At 48.2% G+C, this 18,140-nt stretch overlaps 1 protein-coding gene and 1 long non-coding RNA gene across 4 annotated transcripts in view; both read left to right on the top strand.

Annotated features, from left to right (window-relative positions):
• The first annotated feature begins 252 nt into the window (after nt 1–252).
• Nucleotides 253–13,886, top strand: LOC141276578 (uncharacterized). The gene is made up of 3 exons (XR_012326460.1): nt 253–9,421; nt 9,624–10,846; nt 11,326–13,886. It is a non-coding gene; the product is annotated as an uncharacterized lncRNA (long non-coding RNA).
• A 1,175-nt stretch (nt 13,887–15,061) lies between these two features.
• SNX8 (sorting nexin 8) overlaps nt 15,062–18,140 on the top strand; it is a 39,181-nt gene continuing 36,102 nt past the window's right edge. Inside the window, exon 1 of one of the 3 annotated variants that reach the window (XM_073793252.1) lies at nt 15,062–15,200. In XM_073793252.1, the coding sequence (XP_073649353.1) occupies nt 15,107–15,200 (94 nt within the window). In that variant the 5' untranslated portion in view covers nt 15,062–15,106. Of the gene's footprint in view, nt 15,201–15,892; nt 15,921–18,140 lie in introns of those variants that run through there. The other 2 variants (XM_033839447.2, XM_073793253.1) reach the window with 2 other exon arrangements.

Below are 18,140 nucleotides of genomic sequence, written 5' to 3'. Positions count from 1 at the left end.
GGATATAAGGGCATTTATTGTTACAGAAGCTGACGGGGCAGAATGAAGGCAGCCCCAGACGGAGGGCCCTCTGAAGAGGACACGTCTGAGCTGAGACCTGGGAAGCCGGAAGTGGGCGCTGCGTGGGGTGGGGAGGTTGATGCTCCCGCTGGAGGGGCGACTTGTCGGGATCGCGGGAAGAACTCGAGTCGGCGGAGAGACGAGTCGCCTGCAGGTGGCGCTCTCGGCCCACCCTTTTCTGTCCAGGTAACGGGGGTTTCCTTTTTCAGTTGCTAACCTCGTGGGAAACCCAGGAAGCACTTTTCTCTCAGGTGAGTTTCGCAGTCATTTCTCCAGGGTATTGTATCTGAACGGGGCTGAAAGATGGAGTCGAAGGGTCACATATGGCCCAGATCCCCCAAATCTCTTGACAGAGCCCACCTCCGCCTTCACCAAGGCTAATCTTCCAATGGGGGCGCAGTCAGGAGTCAGAGTCCGCGTTCAGCTCCACGAGACCTTGGGCGAGTTATCCGTCTTCTCTGAGCTGCTTCCTAGCTGTGAACTAGGTCAGGAACCCTGACTTTGAAACAAGATCGTGGGGTCCATGGAGCGGGCAGCGTGTCTGCCTTGGTCCTGGCCGGTCCTGCGGTAACTGAGCCCAGCTGCCAGGCCCTGTAGCAAGTGCTCACTTAGTCTCCAGGACAACCCCCGAGGCAGGGATGCTGGTATCCCCACCGGGGTGGAGGCGGTCCAGCCAGCCTCCTGGCCTCAGAGGCCGTGCTCCACTCAACTGTGTTGGGCCATCTCCCTTGTTTTGAGGTGGAGTCTTTCACTGGGGTCCTTTGAGAAGAGGGTGATAAGAATTGGAAAGTGGAGTTTGTGATGCTGTAACCCTGAGCAGGAGGGAAGAACTGGGGGATGAGCTGAGAAAAGGATACTTCTCTGGAGCTATGACAAACCTTCCCCTCCTTGACTCGCGGTATCAGTAATTATCAAGAGTGCCTACTACAAGCCAGGCACTACCTTAAATACTTTGTAGATTTGTCTCATTTAATCTTTTCAGCATTTTTTAACTCAAAGAAAAGTACAGAGTAGTATATAAACACCCGTTCACCCACATCCAGATTTTTAAACGTTAGCATTTTGCCATATTTGCCTCAAGAGTTTTCTTTCTGGGACTTCCCTGGCGGTCCAGTGGTTAGACCACCAATGCAGGGGACTCAAGTCTGATCCCTGGTCGGGGAACTAAAATCCCACATGCCGCCTGGTGCGGTCAAAAAACAATTAATAAAATAAAAAATAAATTGATTTATCTTAAAAAAAAGATTTTTCTTTCTAAGGAACAAAAAAGAGATTTGAAGTCCCCTCTCTGTCTCTCCTAAATTTCATCTTCTCCCCCCTCCCCACCCCAGAAGAAGCCATCACATATCTATCTATAAGTAATACATACATTGTTTGGTATCTTTTAATGCAATTGTTATTGATTTAATTGTGGATTCACATGCAGTTGTAAGAACTAAAACACTTTGCCCAGTTTCTCCTAATGATGCAAAACTAGTATAATATCACAGCCAGGATGTAGCCGTTGGTACAGTTCACCTATTTTATTCAGATTTCCTGTTTTGCCCATCCTCTTTTCTGTTGTGTGTTACGTCTTTAAATGTACACCAGTGGTATGCTATGCATATCCTTCTGCAACATCCCTTTTCACCCCAAATGATGTTTTTAAGATCTCTCCATCTTGGTACATACTGCTCTAGTTCATGCGTTGTATGAATATACTGCAATTTATCATTCATTCCACGTGGATATCAAAGGAGGGGTGTGTGTGTGTGTGTGTGTGTGTGTGTGTGTGTGTGTTCTGCAATGAAGAGGCTTGCATTTGTCACCCCCAGCGATAGTTTAGAGGATATGACCAGAAGAGGAATCTCAGAGTCCTAAGGGGTCTGCATTCCAACTTATTAGACATTAACAAATTGTCCTCCAAAGCATCTACATCAGTTTGCACTCCCTCCAGCAGTGTAGGGGTATTTCTGTTTCTTTTCATCTCCTGTGCATGAAGGAGTATCTATCTCACTGTTGTTTGAACTTGCATTTCTCTGATATAAGTAGATTTCTGATTTAAGCAGAAAAGGAAATTATTAAAAGCAGCTAAAGTCTCCAGGAGGGCTGGGAAACCAGGCTTAAAGCTGAGCAGACAGAAGTGTGCAGATCAGGCCAGGAGCTGGCAGTGACGACAGCATGAAGACAACGCGGGGTCCCAGACGTCGGAGCTGGCACCCCAGCACCACTGACAGCAGCCCTGGGTGCTGGTGGAAGCCCCCAGCCTCCACCCCCTTCGCTGTGTGAGGCAGGCGCTGCAGCTGCCGTGGGCTATCACCACCGTGCAGGCCGCTCGGCCTCAGGGCCCCGCTTCACGTCCGCGCGGCTGGGTGCAGCTGGGGCTGAGTGTCTGACAGTTTACCCGCATGTGGTAGGACAGTCTCAAAGGAGAGGATTCCCCAAACATGGGGCGGAAGACGCAGGTGCGGTATGGTCAAAAAATGACAGATGTCTAGCACACCCAGTCGACAGTAAGGTTGGACATCTTTCATATGTTTATTGGCCACTCAGATTTCCTTTTCAGTGAGTCTCCTTTGCCTCTTCGGGGTGGTTTGTCTTTTCCATGTTGAAGTGGATGAGTTCTTTATAAATTCTGAATTATAATCTTTAAGCCTATTACCTATGTTAAAGTATGTATATTCTGGGCTGTGCTGTATCTTTTCACCTTGTTTTTGGTGTCTTTTTTTTGTTTTTGGTCCATGCCATGTGGCTTGCAGGACCTTAGCTCCCTGACCAGAGATTGAACCCGCGCCCTCGGCAGTGAAAGCGCTGAGCCCTCATCACTGGACCGCCAGGGAATTCCCGCATGGTATCTTTTATCATGCAGGTTCGTCATGCTGGCACTTAAAATTATCTATAGTTTTCTTTGTACTTCTGCTTTTCTGAGTGCCTCCCTGGTTTGAGAATATAGCCAGATGCGTGATTGGGATCAGGTCTTCCCCTGAAAACAACTAAAATGCTGGATAAAATGAAAGCACTATCTGGGGCTTCCCTGGGAGTGCAGTGGTTGAGAATCTGCCTGCCAAAGCAGGGGACACGGGTTCGAGCCCTGGTCTGGGAAGATCCCACAGGCCTCGGAGCAACTAAGCCCGTGCGCCACAACTGCTGAGTCCGCATGCCACAGCTACTGAAGCCGACGTGCCTGGAGCCCGTGCTCCGCAACAAGAGAAGCCACCGCAGTGAGAAGCCCGTGCACTGCAACAAAGAGTAGCCCCCGCTCGCCACAACTAGAGAAAGCCCATGCGCAGCAATGAAGACCCAATGCAGCCAAAGATAAATAAAATAGATACAACATTAAAGAAATAAAAACTTAAAAAAGAACACTATCTGAGTAAATCATCGAAGAGCTGACAAGATAGTAAAGATTTGCTGCAAATAAAAGAGTTATCATCACTATAAATAAGGAATTAAAATCTGAGGGAAAGTAAGAAGAGCGCTAGAGGCATTTGCCAACCTGGTGAACTGGAGCTCAGCTGATGGCCTCATAATACATGGAAGAAGGTAAAGACCAGGGTCTGTACAAAGTTGGGAATATAATAGGAAGCCATTGTCCCTTAAAACCGGGACCCAAAGGCTATGTCCTCAGGGTAAGAGGCAGCAAAGTTAGATTTGCCTGTCCCAACCATAGCAGGAGGTTATAAGGAAGGTTAACTCGATACAGAATAGTGCTGGGATGTGGGAGGCTTACCTGAGACACTGTAGCAGTAACCCTGCCTTACAGGGATCTGTAGCCCAGGTTGGGGAGCCCACAGCCTTAAGCTTCAGAAGCAAAGTGATCTCAGACTGGTAGCTTGCCTAGGTACCTAGTAGAAGCAGATGTAAATTCTTACTGCCTTTTTTTTTAAGTAATAAAGGGGTTTACTCTGTTCTAACACCTAGAGGTGACTCCTTAGCTAATCAACTTTCAGTCTTTCACGTTTTCTCACGTGTGCATTTAAGATGATACATTTCCCTTTAAACATTGATTGCCTTGTTTACATCTAAGATAAGTAGTGCTTTCGTTGTCAATTCCAAATAATCTATTTCATTATGAATTATTTTACATTTCTGCATATATATATTATTTTACGTTTCCACATATACAGAAGATTTTGGGGTAGCAGTTTGTTAGTAATTTTTATTGAGGTGTAGTTTACGGAAAGCCTACATGCATAGCTTATGTATTAGAGGTCCAAGGATTTTGACAAATGCATACACCAGTGTAACTGACTCCCTTATTGAGATAGAACGTTTCTATCACCCCACAAAATTCCCCCCTGCCCTTTCCTTTTTTTTTTGCGGTACGCGGGCCTCTCACTGTTGTGGCCTCTCCCGTTGTGGAGCACAGGCTCCGGACGCGCAGGCTCAGTGGCCATGGCTCACGGGTCCAGCCGCTCCGCGGCATGTGGGATCGTCCCAGACCGGGGCACGAACCCGTGTCCCCTGCATCGGCAGGCGGACTCTCATCCACTGCGCCACCAGGGAAGTCCCCCCCGCCCCCTTTTTTTTTTTTTTTTTTTTTTAGCGGTATGCGGGCCTCTCACTGCTGTGACCTCTCCCGTTGCAGAGCACAGGCTCCGGACGCGCAGGCTGAGTGGCCATGGCTCACGGGCCCTGCCGCTCTGCAGCATGTGGGATCCTCCCGGTCCGGGGCACGAACCCGCGTCCCCTGCATCGGCAGGCGGACTCTCAACCACCGCGCCACCAGGGAAGCCCCCCCCCTGCCCTTTTCCATGGTAGGCAACCACCATCCTGATATTTTTCAAATCTTTGGTTTTTCATCACAAGGAAAAATGTTTTTCCCTATTTCTTTAATTTTATATAGGATAATGGCTATTCACTAATCTCACTGTGGTATTCATTTCCTGATGTGTGTAAGTCAGATCATTATCCTGTACACCTTAAACCTATACAGTGCTGTATGTCAATTATATTTCAATAAACTGGAAGAAAAAATAAAAAAGACTACTCTTTTCCCCATTGAATTACCTCGGCAGCTTTATTGAAAATCAACTGACCAGGGACTTCCCTGGTGGCGCAGTGGTTAAGACTCCACTCTCCCAATGCAGGAGGCCCGGGTTTGATCCCTGGTCAGGGAACTAGATCCCATATGCTGCAACTAAGAGTTCATATGCCACAACAAAGGAGACCACATGCCGCAACTAAGGAGCCTGCCCGCCATGACTAAGACCCAGTGCAACCAAATAAATAATAAATAAATAAATAAATATTAAAAAAAAATCAATTGACCAGGGACTTCCCTGGTGGCACAGTAGTTAAGACTCCACACTCCCAGTGCAGGAGGCCTGGGTTTGATCCCTGGTCAGGGAACTAGATCCCACATGCGTGCCTCAACTAAGAGTTCACATGCCACAATAAAGGAGCCCATGAGCCACAATTAAGGAGCCCTTGAGCTGCAACTAAGGAGCCCACCTGCCACAACTAAGGAGCCCGCCTGCCACAACTAAGACCCAGTGCAGCCAAATAAATAAATAATAATTAAAAAAAATCAATTGACCGTATACGAGTGGGTTAAGTTCTGGGCTCTCTGTGTTGTTGCATTGCTCTATTTGCATTTCCTTATGACAATATCACATTACTTTGATTACTGTAGCTTTATAGAAACCTTGAAATCGGTCAGTGAGAGGCCTCTAACTTTGTTCTTTTTAAAAATTGTGTTGATTATCCTACTTTGCTTTTCCATATACATTTTGTAATTAGCATATACATTTCTATGAACAAAGCACACTAGGATTATGATTGGAACTCCATTGAGGCTATACATCAATTTGGGAAGAACTGACATCCTAACAATATGTCAATGTAAGTATTTAGGTCTTCTTTAGTTACCCTCAGCAATGTTTTATAATTTTCATCTTAGAGGTTTTGCCCATATCTTTAAAAATTTATCCCTACATATTTCCATTTTGTATATTAGTGGTATTTTTAAAAAGTTTATTTTCCAGTTGTACATTACTAGCATATAGAAATATAATAGATATTTATATTTGATGTTGTATCTTGCAACCTTGCTAATTTAGTTACTAGCTCTAGTAACCTTTCTGGATTCTAGAGAATTTACTATGTACATTACTGTATTTTTTTTTTTTTTTTTTTTTTTGCGGTACGTGGGCCTCTCACTGTCGTGGCCTCTCCCGTTGCAGAGCACAGGCTCCGGACGCGCAGGCTCAGCGGCCATGGCTCACGGGCCCAGCCGCTCTGCGGCATGTGGGATCCTTCCGGACCGGGGCACGAACCCGTGTCCCCTGCATCGGCGGGCGGACTCTCAACCACTGCGCCACCAGGGAAGCCCGTCTTTGTCTTATTTTGATATCAGACTTTTACAGAAAGAGTTTGGAGAAATAGTTTATTTTTTTTAAGACTTTTTAAAGGGAAGTTTAAGGTTCACAACAAAGTTGAGAGGGAGCTTCAGAGAATTCCCCATATACCCCCTCCCCCTGCATATGCATTGCTTCCCGCATTTTATCATCACTCACCAGAGTGGTGCATATTACCAGGAATGAACCTACATCGGCACATCATAATCACTCAAAGTCAATGGTTTGCCTTAGGGTTCACTCTTGTTTTTCTCTATTCAATGAGTTTAGGTGAACTGGGGAAACGGTTTTGTTTTCAAATTTTCCGTTTGTTTGTTGCTACTGTCTAGAAATACAGTTGATATATGTGTATTGGTGTTGCATCCTGCAACTATGGTAAATTCACTTATTCTAGTTCTAGCTGGGTTTTCTTAGCATTTTTCATGTGTTTGCATATGCACCTTCCTTTCCAATCTTTATGCCTTTTTTCCCTGCCCGCTTCACAGGCTGGGACTTCCAGTCAACGTTGAGTAGAAGGGAGAGTGGACATCTTGTTTTATTGCTAATCCTAGGGGGAGAATGTTCAGTCTGTCACTTTAGGTGTGAAGTCAGCATTAGACTTTCAGAGATGCTGTTTGTCAGGCAGCAGAAGTTTTCCTTATCATCCTAGTTTGCAGAGTTATAATCATGAATGGGTATTAAATTTTGTCAAAGTTTTCCTGCATTATTTATCTTTTTCTGCAATTTATATTTTCTGCATATGAGATGATCATATGGTTCTTTTGAAATGGTGAGTTACACTGATTTTTCAAATAATTAAACCAACGTTACATTCCTGGCATATGCTCTGCTTGCATTTGATTGCTATTATTTTTTCCTTTAGAAGTTCAATAGAATTCACTAGAGAAGCCATCTGGACCAGGAGTTTTCTTTGTGAGGAAGGTTTTTTTTTTTTTTAATTGTGGTAAAATACACATAACAGTAACCTTTTTTTTTTTTAAGATTTAATTTTAGGGGCTTCCCTGGTGGCACAGTGATTGAGAGTCCGTCTGCCGATGCAGGGGACATGGGTTTGTGCCCCAGTCCGGGAAGATTCCACGTGCCGCGGAGCGGCTGGGCCTGTGAGCCATGGCCGCTGAGCCTGCGCGTCCAGAGCCTGTGCTCCGCAACGGGAGAGGCCACAACTGTGAGAGGCCCGCGTACCTCAGAAGAAAAAGATTTAATTTTAATTATTTTTGGCTGTGTTGGGTCTTCATTGCTCTGCACGGGCTTTCTCCAGTTGCGGCGAGCAGGGGCTACCCTTTGTTGCGGTGCACAGGCTTCTCATTGCGGTGGCTTCTCTTGTTGTGGAGCATGGGCTCTAGGCCCGCAGGCTTCAGTAGTTGTGGCACAGGGGCTCAGTAGTTGTGGCTCGCAGACTCTAGAGTACAGGCTCAGTAGTTGTGGTGCATGGGCTTAGTTGCTCCGCGGCATGTGGGATCTTCCCGGACCAGGGCTTGAACCCGTGTCCCCTGCATTGGCAGGCGGATTCTTATCCACTGCGCCACATGGAAAGTCCCAGTAACCATTTTTTAGGTGTACAGTTCAATGGCATTAAGTGCCACGAATTTAATGGCTTGTAACGACAAAAATGTACTGCCTGCAGGTCTGAAGGTAACAAGTCTGAAACGAGACCTAACAGGGTTAAAACCTAGGTGTTGGTGGGACGGGCTCCTTTTGGAGGTTCCGGTGGAGAATCCATTCCTTGCCTCTTCCAGCTTGTAGAGGCTACTGGCATTCCGTGGCTGATGGATGCATTCCTTGACTTTCTGCTTTCAACAGCACATGGCCTTGTCCCTAACTTTGACCGTCTTTGACAATTCCTTTTGTGCAGCACCCTCGTAATTACATTGAACCCGCCCAGATCATTCAGGGCACTCTTCCCATCTCAAGATCCTTAACTGTACACATCTGCAAAGTCCCCTTTTCCATGTAAGGTAACATATCCACAGGTTCTGAGATTAGAACCTCTTTGAGGGGGCATTATTCTTTGAGGAGTTATTATCCCATCTATCACAGTCCATCCTCTGCCCCTCAAAGATTCACGTCCATCCAATATGCAGACTACATTCATCCCATCCCAACATCCTCCAAAATCTCAACCCTTTATAGCATCAACTCAAAGTCCAGAATCTCATCTAAATCTCATTAGCTCACAAGTCACAGATCTCATCATCCGAATACTGTAAATCAGGCATGGGTTTGACTCTATGTATGATTCACCCCGAGGCAAAATTCCTCTTCATCGGTACACTTAGAAAATAAATGATCTAATCCCAAAATACAATAGTGAGATAGGTATGGGGTAACAGTTATAGACATTCCCATTCAAAAAGGGAGAAAATGGAAGGAAAAAGAAATTGCAGTCTCAAACAATTTTGAAATCCAGTGAGGCAAACTCAATTAGGTTTCTTTTATTCTTTTTTAATATTTTTTTTTTTGACCGAACAACTTGTGAGGCGTTAGTTCCCAGACCAGGGATGGAACCCAGCCCTCGGCAGTGAAAGCACAGTCCTGACCACTGGACCGCCAGGGAATTCCCTCAGTTAGGTTCCAAGGAATTATCCTCTGTGGCTTAACGTTCTGTCCTCTGGGCCCGCAGCTCCACCCTGAATCTTCTTCCTTTTTCATCCAGGGTAGCACATGCTTGCAGCTCAGTAGTAGTATGAGGTTGTTTCCTGCCTATAGAATTTTGAGGGTCAGACAGCCTTCTTTCATTTCATCTTTCTCTGTCCCTGTCAGTCCAAGCTGGCAGTGTTTCTGCTGATATAACATGCTCAAAAACCTATGGCTCTCCCATGTACGTCGTTCACAGGTCTCATCCGCAGGTCTTCCCTGAATAATTCCATCTCTGTTTTTTGCTTCTCCAGAGGTGGCACACACCTACTCTCTTCAAAGAGCCCTCTGCGTCAGCACAGGTGGTGCCCTTTTGTTCCTCTCTGGGCACCAGGAAAATGCTGTTCAGCCCCACCTTTGGCTTCCTCCCCAAAGCAGCTTTCCTGACAGTGAGTGTCCTAATTTCACCATCTTTTGCAATCTAAATAGGTTCTTTTTCGTATAACTGTAGGATACAATCTAGCTAAGCTTTCTGTCACTATATAGCAAGATCCCTTTTTCATACAGTTTCCAACAACATGTTCCTCATTTCCTTCTGAGCCCTCCGTGGAGGTGACGTTGTCTTTTTTTTTTTTTTTTTTTTTTTTGCAGTACGCCGGCCTCTCCCTGTTGCAGCCTCTCCCTCTGCGGAGCACAGGCTCCCGGACGCGCAGGCTCAGCGGTCGTGGCTCACAGGCCCTGCCACTCCGCGGCATGTGGGATCCTCCTGGACCGGGGCACGAACCCATGTCCCCTGCATCGGCAGGCGGACTCTCAACCACTGTGCCACCAGGGAAGCCCCGGAGGTGACTTTGAGTCTATATTGCTACCAACAGTCTGTTTATGACAATTTAGGTGCCACCGTCTAAAGTGATGTAGGTTTTCTATACCACAGTTAATATCCATGCGCCTAGTAACAGTCTGTTCAAGGCAATCAAGGCATCTTCTATGACACTTCTCAAAATTCTTCCAGTCTTTACCTAATTCCAAAGCCAATTCCACATTTTTGGATATTTGTTATAGCAATACCCCACTTCCCACCACCCGTATCAGTATTTTGTATTTTTCATTGCAGTGTTGCAATCTATCATTTGACTATAGCAATATGTTCCTCCAGTCTGTTGTTAATAGACGTTTGGGTTATTTCCAGTTTTCAGCTATTTGAATGTGGCTTCTAGGAACGAGCCTTTTTTGGTGGACATATGCTTTTATTTCTCTTGGGTAAATGTCTAGGAGTGGGTTTTCCTCAAGGGTTATTCCTTTTCCCACTCTTGGTCCACTGTGGACAGCCAGATTCCAAGCTGCTTCTGAAGGCTGGTAGGTTATCCCTTCATTAATGCTGATTTTATCTAGGAAGTTCAGGTCCATTCCCAGCCTTGCTGGGACCTAAGCCTTCCTCTCCTATTGCTTTAACCCGAGTTCCTAAGCCCTCTATTATTTCTGAAAGCCCTGTTGGTTTTTTGCTTCTGCTTTTGTTCATCCCTGTAACTTCAAGTTCCCCGTGTATCTGGCACCTTTTCTTGCTTTTGACTGTAACTACGTATTAAAAACAGTTTTGGGGGTAAAATGTTACCTAGCATTTCTGTATGTTTGGGGAAGAGGGTGAATATACTTTTGCATCAGTTCAGATCATCATAAGAAGTGTCTGATTTAGAACTTTACCTTTGAGGGACAGCTCTTTGGAGCAAGTAATATTGATATATCCATTTTACAGGTGAGCAAACTGAAGGAAGTCAAGTAGCTTGTCCAAAGTCTAATTCGGACAGCCAACATGTTTGAGATATTTAAAGCTTCCTGGGGCTCATGAAGGATGGGAGCAAATCCCTTTACTCCAGGTAGGAATTTTAGAATGGATATTTGGGAGGTACTGCCTGAGAAGGTAGCTCATAGTGTCGCAGGAGGATTTGATTTCATGGTCTTCACGGTATTAAATGAGATGATACTGGTTCAGCACTTAGAACACTGCCTGTAACATAGTAAGTGGTAAAAAAATGTTTGGGGGACTTCCCTGGTGGTCCAGTGGTTGGGACTCCATGCTTCCACTGTGGGGGGCACGGGTTCGATCCCTGGTCAGGGAACTAAGATCCCGCATGTCGTGTGGCACGGCCAAAAACCAAAATAAAGTTTGGGACTATTGATATTATTAATTAATTAATTAATTTATTTATTGGCCATGGCGTGTGGGATCTCAGTTCTCCCAGCAGGGATTGAACCTGTGCCCCCTGTAATGGAAGTGCGGAGTCTTAACCACTGGACCACCAGGGAAGTCCCTTGATATTATTAATGAAATTATTATATTTTTTTCTGCTTTTAGAGTCCTTCCCCTTCCCCACAGTATGATTTACAGAGCCATAAGCAGCTTTCCTACCAAGCCTCCTAAAACAAGAGGTTATGGGTGGGGACTTCCCTGGTGGCGCAGTGGTTAAGAATCCGCCTGCCAATGCAGGGGACACAGGTTCGAGCCCTGGTCCAGGAAGATCCCACATGCCGTGGAGCAGCTAAGCCCGTGTGCCACAACTACTGAGCCTGTGCTCTAGAGCCCGCGAGCCATAACTACTGAAGCCTGCACGCCACAACTACTGAAGCCCGCACGCCTAGACCCCGTGCTCCGCAACAAGAGAAGCCACCGCGATGAGAAGCCTGCACACCACAACGAAGAGTGGCCCCCGCTCACCGCAACTAGAGAAAGCCCGCGCGCAGCGACAAAGACCCCGCGCAGCCATAAATAAATAAATAAATGAGAGGTTATGGGTGGACCAGAATTTCCTGATTAAGACTTTGAAGATAAATTGCTAGCTTTAGAGCACAGGGGAAATGCCACCGGGGCTATGGGGATGGTCTCTGGTACCAGGCAGCGTGGATCTGAATCCCAGACCTTCTGTCACCTCGCTCTGGGGTCTTAGTGTGTTGAAGTTCTCTGGCTGGACTGGAGGTAATCATACTACCGTCTCCTAGATTTATCGTGAGGAGTTGATGCGTTTCTGAAGCAAAAGCATGTATACGAGTGCTCCGCACATAGCAGGCACATTCAGTAAAGGTCAGTGTGCTTAGTATGCAGTGCTGTTCATCAGACATTCCCGGCTTCCTCTCTTCCGGGGTCATGGTAGTGTCCCACTTGTGGCTCGCTAGAGCCATGACACAAGTTCTGGCCAATGAACTTTGAGTAGAAGCGTTGTGTGTCACTTCTGGGCCAGAGCAGTTAAATGCTCCAGAGTACTTTCCCTTCATCAGGATGGCAGAAATTCCAGATGGTGGCTGCCCCCTTATCCCGGGTTTCGGGCTGACGAGGATGAACAGAAACCTTCGTTGTTTCAGGCCTCTGAGATTTGAGATTGTTACTGCAGCATGATTGAGCCTCTCCTGACTAACATGTGAACTACTGTTAATATTTCTAGGATGTACTCCTCAAAGCAAGCATTTAGTAACTCTTTTGAAGCGTCCTTAGTAGGACTTGGAAATGCTTGCATTTTTGTAGGATAACAGATGGTAGCCCCTTTCGGCATGACTCCCTGTGTAGTGCGCCCCAACTTCAGTGCTCTGCATTCCGAGTTCTGTCAGTTTGCTTACAGAGTCCTCATTTTCCTGAATGGAAAGCAATAAAAGTGACTGCAAAAACATTAACAGTCTTAATGTAATTGGATTCTTGCCACTAATCAAAGGGTTTTAAAAATCAGAAATTCCTGGCTCCCCTGGTGGCGCAGTGGTTAAGAATCTGCCTGCCAATGCAGGGAACACGGGTTCCAGCCCTGGTCCAGGAGGATCCCACATGCCACGGAGCAACTAAGCCCATGCGCCACAACTACTGAGCCTGCGCTCTAGAGCCCGCGAGCCACAACTACCGAAGCCCACGTGCCTAGAGCCCGTGCTCTGCAACAAGAGAAGCCACAGCAATGAGAAGCCTGCGCACCGCAACGAAGAGTAGCCCCCGCTCGCCACAACTAGAGAAAGCCCACGCACAGCAACGAAGACCCAACGCAGCCATAAATAAATAAATGAATAAATAAATTTATTTTAAAAATCAGAAATTCCGTTTTCTATTTACCATTTCCTGAACGCAACAGAAATAGTATAAGGATTAGGCTCCTCTGGCGAGGATCTAAAGAAGTTACAGGCAGGCATATTTCAGCATGCTTCCCAAGCGCTCTCTCACCGTTAGAGATATCTGGCAGTGCAGCCCACAGCTCGTAAGGACTGAACTCCCTCTTCTGGAGGCATTCACAACCTGTCGCGTCGGAACCAGTGGTTCATTTTCCCTTCCACAGCACCCATGTTTCCAGCCCCAACACCCAATGCACTCTGTGTGGTGTGAGGATCCTGCTGTGTTCTGCTTCTCCATTCAATGCCAGCAGGAACTTTGGAGGGTGGGGATGTCTCCTGGTTATCCCTGTGTGGCGTCCCTCACTCTCCTCTCTCATGCCGTAAAAAATTCCATACCTAGCAAATGCTCAGGAAATGTTTGTGAGAATAAAACAAACTTTCAACTTAGAGCAGTGGTCTTCCACCTGGGCTGCCCCTTAGCGTCATCCAGGGAACTTTAAAAAACAAAAAATCCCGTGTCCGGGCCATACCCGAGACCAATTAAATCAGAACTCCTGGGGGTGGGCTTCAGGCAGAGTATATTTGAATGCTCCCCAGGTGATGAGTGCCGCCGAGATGCAGGACCACTGAACTGGAGGCTGTGTGACCATATGTCAGGGGTGTTAAAGTAAAATAATGAATGTCATGTGCTGTTATTCTTGAGTAATGTCTGACTTTACACTTGTTTAATGCTTCACAGTTTTCAAGGTGCAGTGAATGTTTAAACATTTAATAAAGATCTTCTAGTCTAGCAGGGGACAGAGATATGTATCAGATAATGCCAGGAAGTTAGACGGAGGCGGGGGGTGGGAGGGTGGGGGAATGTGTGTGCCCCAGTCTTGGGAGGGGAGAAAGTGCCCAGCACAGCATTCGATGCAAAACCAGCCTAAAGGAAACCCATGGTGGCAGGAGGAAACGGCATCCCGCTGTGGCCTGGGAAAGCTGCTGTATGCCCACCTGTGGCAGAGGTACACCGCTTCTTCAGTTGTGCTGGGGCAGAGGATCGTGGTTGGTGCCAGCCCACAAAGAGGTCCGGTAGGTATAGCAAGGAGAACTAACTACCTGGGGAGACTGGGGCCCTTCCTAGGACCCTGACAGGGACCCTGGGCTCTTGATCGCTGTTACCAACTCCCTGGGTGTTTATAGGTGTCCCAGTTTTAGGAGGTCCAAGGTCCTTACTTTTGAAACCAGGCCCTCCCTAACGGAGCCCTACCAATCGCTCCAGCTTCCTCTTCTGCTCCCACTTTTAGCCTCGGGAAGACCACAGCGTTTGCAGCTGTGTGATGCCTCGGGGCCTTCGTGCCTGCGGGGACCCACTTCCTCCTTCTCCTGCTGAATTCCTCATTCCTCCAGCCTCAGCTCAGGCTCTACTCATCCTGGGATCCCTTCACCCCGGCAGGGCCGGAGGAGCCCTCTGGTACAGCGCTCCCACAGCCTTGTTTTGGAAGTCAGGACACTGGATCCATTCGGGTCGCCCGTCGTCCTCCAGACGGGGAAGGTACCAAATGCATCTTTGTATCCTCAGCACCCAGCACAGGGCCCGCCTGGCCTCCAGGCGACAGTCAGGAGACCTGAGCGAGTGAGCCAGTGAGTGAGTAAGAGGGTGGTAAGTGAACGAACGACTGAATGACGAGGTGGGTAAATGAGCGAATGAGCTAGTGGGTGAATGAATGAGCGGGTGAACGAGTGGGCGGACGAGAGGGTGCGCGTGTGAATAAATGAATGAATGACTGAGTGGGTTGCCTGAGTGAGGGCAGGTGGGGACTGAACGAGTGGGCGACGCGCGCCCGGACCGCGCCACCTGCCCTACCCGGCGCAGCGTGGCCCGGGCGGGACGGGGCGGGGCGGGGCGAGGCGAGGCGAGGATGGGAGTGGGCGTGGCGAGGTCGGGCGTGGGCGTGGCAGGCCCTGGAGGGCGGGGATAAGCTGGGAGGGGGCGTGGTAGGCCCGGGTGTGGGCGGGGCGAGGCCAGGCAGAGCCCTGGCGGGCGCGGAGGAAGTCACGTGGCGCGCACTCACATGACTGGCGGCGCGATGGACCCGATACCCGCGGCCCCAGCAGCTGCAGCGGCTGAGCCGGAGGCAGACGAGGAGGCGGACCCGCCGGCGGCAGGTATGGCAGGCACCCACCAGGCCCCGCGCTGCTCCGGCCAGCGCCCCCCGAGACCCTGACGCCTTCGGTACTCTTCCTGTCGGCGGGCGGCCCGCGCCCCGCCGGGTCCCCCCTCCCACTCCCGCGTCCACGCCCAGGAGGGCGCGTGGCCGCGCGGCCCAGAGCCGGAGCACCTGTCCGGGTTTGCGCCTCGCCGCGCGCTTCTGCCCGCGTCTCCCCGAGACTGTCCGGGTCCCTGGGGGCCGCAGGGCCCGCCCGCCCCGCGCTTCCTGCTTGCCGGCCTGCCCGCCGCGTGGGGCGCAGTCCCAGGACCTGCCGGGTCTTGGCAAGAACTCTGGCCGCTCAAGACTTTAGTGTTCTCGAACGCCAGCCCTTCGTGTTTCTCCCTGAGTGCTTTTCTTAGCGGATGAGCGTGAGGCGTGCGTTTTCTAGGATGTCCCTGTTTAAAATGGTACCCCCTCTAGTCCTCTAACTGGAGGATAGATGAAGGTGGGTGTTGGTGTGAGTTACTGCTGCTTCTTGGGGGGTGGCGGGGGCCCAAGGTTGGAAGCTGCGGCTGGGCCGTCTGGCGAGGTGTCCCTGAGGAGGCCATGCTTAGAGGTCTGGAGGGCTGCTAGACACCGGATTCATTAGGGAGAAAAAGAGGCAGAAGTGGAGTGAAGCTGCTGGGGGCACGGGTGGCGTTGCGCCGGATTGACCCCGTTGGCATGAAGTCCCTTGGTGAGTCTGCGTCTCGGGAGCGGTCCCCACCCCGCCACCCACATTGGTCTTTAGTTACTTTTCCTTTCTCATGTAGCTGTGTAAGGAGAAGCATGTGATGGCTCTTGCTCGTGGTTAGAACACTGCGTTCATGAGGTCACACGTTCGAGCCCAGGTGGGCCAGTCAGGTGGGCCAGTTGGCCCTCCTGTACCAGGGCCGCACGCTGGGCTCCCAGCGTTTGGGTGGGAATGGTTCTTCCCCCGAGGATTGTAAAGCAGCTCAGAGTTCCTGGATGTGATGGTTACTCAGGGGTCTCTTTGCAGGTACAGGGGCAGCCCTGACTTTCCTGCAGGGCTCACCCCCTGGCTGCTGTTGTGGTATCATCTACCACAGCTCTCCGAGACTGGCAGCGGGCCTTCCTTGGGGCCCTGGTGATTTTATTAGCCATCCTGGATGGCAGGTGAAATGGTAGAGGAAAAAAACCCCCAAAACCCCACAACCCAGAGGCAAGTGACTTGTCCACCGTGGGCAGTGTTAAGGGGGCATGTCGTGGTGTGGGTGGTGTTTGGAGGGGCTGGAGTCAGAAAATACAAGTCTTTGAGAATGAATTTTGTCCACAGATGATATATGTATCTCTCGTGCTTTAGCAAAGGTTTATTTTTGACTGTTGAAGAAGCAGTGGCTTATGGGTATACAGCGAATTTCCTCTTCTCTGGTGTTCTGTCCACACAGCCAGAGCCCACCGTTAGTGTTAATTGTGGGGATCCCGGGGGTCTAGGTCTTTGTAGTAGCTTTGGGATTGTCAGAAAAAATGGTGTTCACTGTGGTTTTCAGCCTCAACGGTCTTTTATATCATATTCTAATCCCTGGAAGCTTAAGCTATAAATGATAACTCTCTCCTGACAAATTGAACTTGCAATTGTGCAATACGTGGACAAACACCCAGAACATTATAGATTAAAGTCTCACCCCATTTGTGATCACCTCCTCTTACCAGTTTGGGATGCATCCTTTCATCGCTCTTTTCGTGTCTTTATACATACGTGTACTCAGACAACGTACACCTCCTTGTGTGCTGTGCCCGTGTTTCCCTAGTGTAGTGTATTAGTTTTCTACTGCTGCTGTAACAAATTACCACAAACAGAGTGGCTTAAACAGCAAAAATTTATCATCTTACAGTTCTGAAGGTCAGTAGCCCCAAACAGGGTTCCCTGGGCTAAAATCCAACTGTGGACAGGGCTGCGTTCCCTCTGGAGGCCCTCGGGGAGAAGGCGTTTCTAGACCTTTTCCAGCTCCCAGATGCCTTCCGCATTCCTTGCCGGAGGATCCCCTTGCTCCAGCTACCGCGGGCCACACCTTTCTTGTCCTGTCACCTCTGATTCTCTTTCTTTTGTTCACTTCCTCCACTTTGAAGGACCCCAGCATTACATTGGGCCTACCTGCTAATCCACATCCTTTGCCCTCCTTTCACAGTCAGCTCATTAGCAGCCTAAACTTCATCTACACCTTTAATTCCCCTTTACTGTGGAATCTAACAGCTTCACACGTTCCAGGGCGTAGGATGCGAGTACCTTTAGGGGCCATTATTCTGCCTTAGATACCCGTGAGGAGTGGAATTGCTGGGTCATAGGGTTGCATATTTTTTGTTTTAACAAATCCTTACAAATTATCCTTTCTGGTGGCTATTACCAATTTATACCGGTAACAGCAGTGCATCTTTTCCCCATAACCTCATCACCATTTCATACCATTTTTTTTAAAAAACTCCCTTCAGCATTAGAGAAATTAAGAACGTGTTTTATTTTTGTTTTAATTTCTATTTCTTCGATTATCAGTGAGGTTTAGTTTCTTATAATACTTTGCCCTTGTATGGCCTTCTGAACCGATTGTTCTTATTTTTTGCCCATTGTCTTAAGGGATTGTCTTTTTTTCTTTGATTTTTAGCAGTTCTTTTTGTATTTTGGACATAAACCTGTGGTGGGTTTTATATTAAAATCATTAACTATCAAAATATCTGACTGGACACTCTGTTTTCTGACTGTGCAGCATGAGAGTTTGTTTCAGGTTACAGAGCTCAATGATTGTGCCTTAGAGTGACAGAGAATGAGGATGATGTGTGCTTGATTGTCTAATCTGATTTTTGCGATTGCATCATACACGGATAAAAAAAATATAGACAGATTACCACTGTGTATCCCAGCCCTGCTTTCCTACAACCCTGCGGACCTAAAGTTGGTTTT

Source organism: Tursiops truncatus, chromosome 15 (genome assembly GCF_011762595.2).
Source record: "Tursiops truncatus isolate mTurTru1 chromosome 15, mTurTru1.mat.Y, whole genome shotgun sequence".
Taxonomy (NCBI): Eukaryota; Metazoa; Chordata; class Mammalia; order Artiodactyla; family Delphinidae; genus Tursiops; species Tursiops truncatus.
This window is presented reverse-complemented; position numbering and strand designations above follow the sequence as displayed.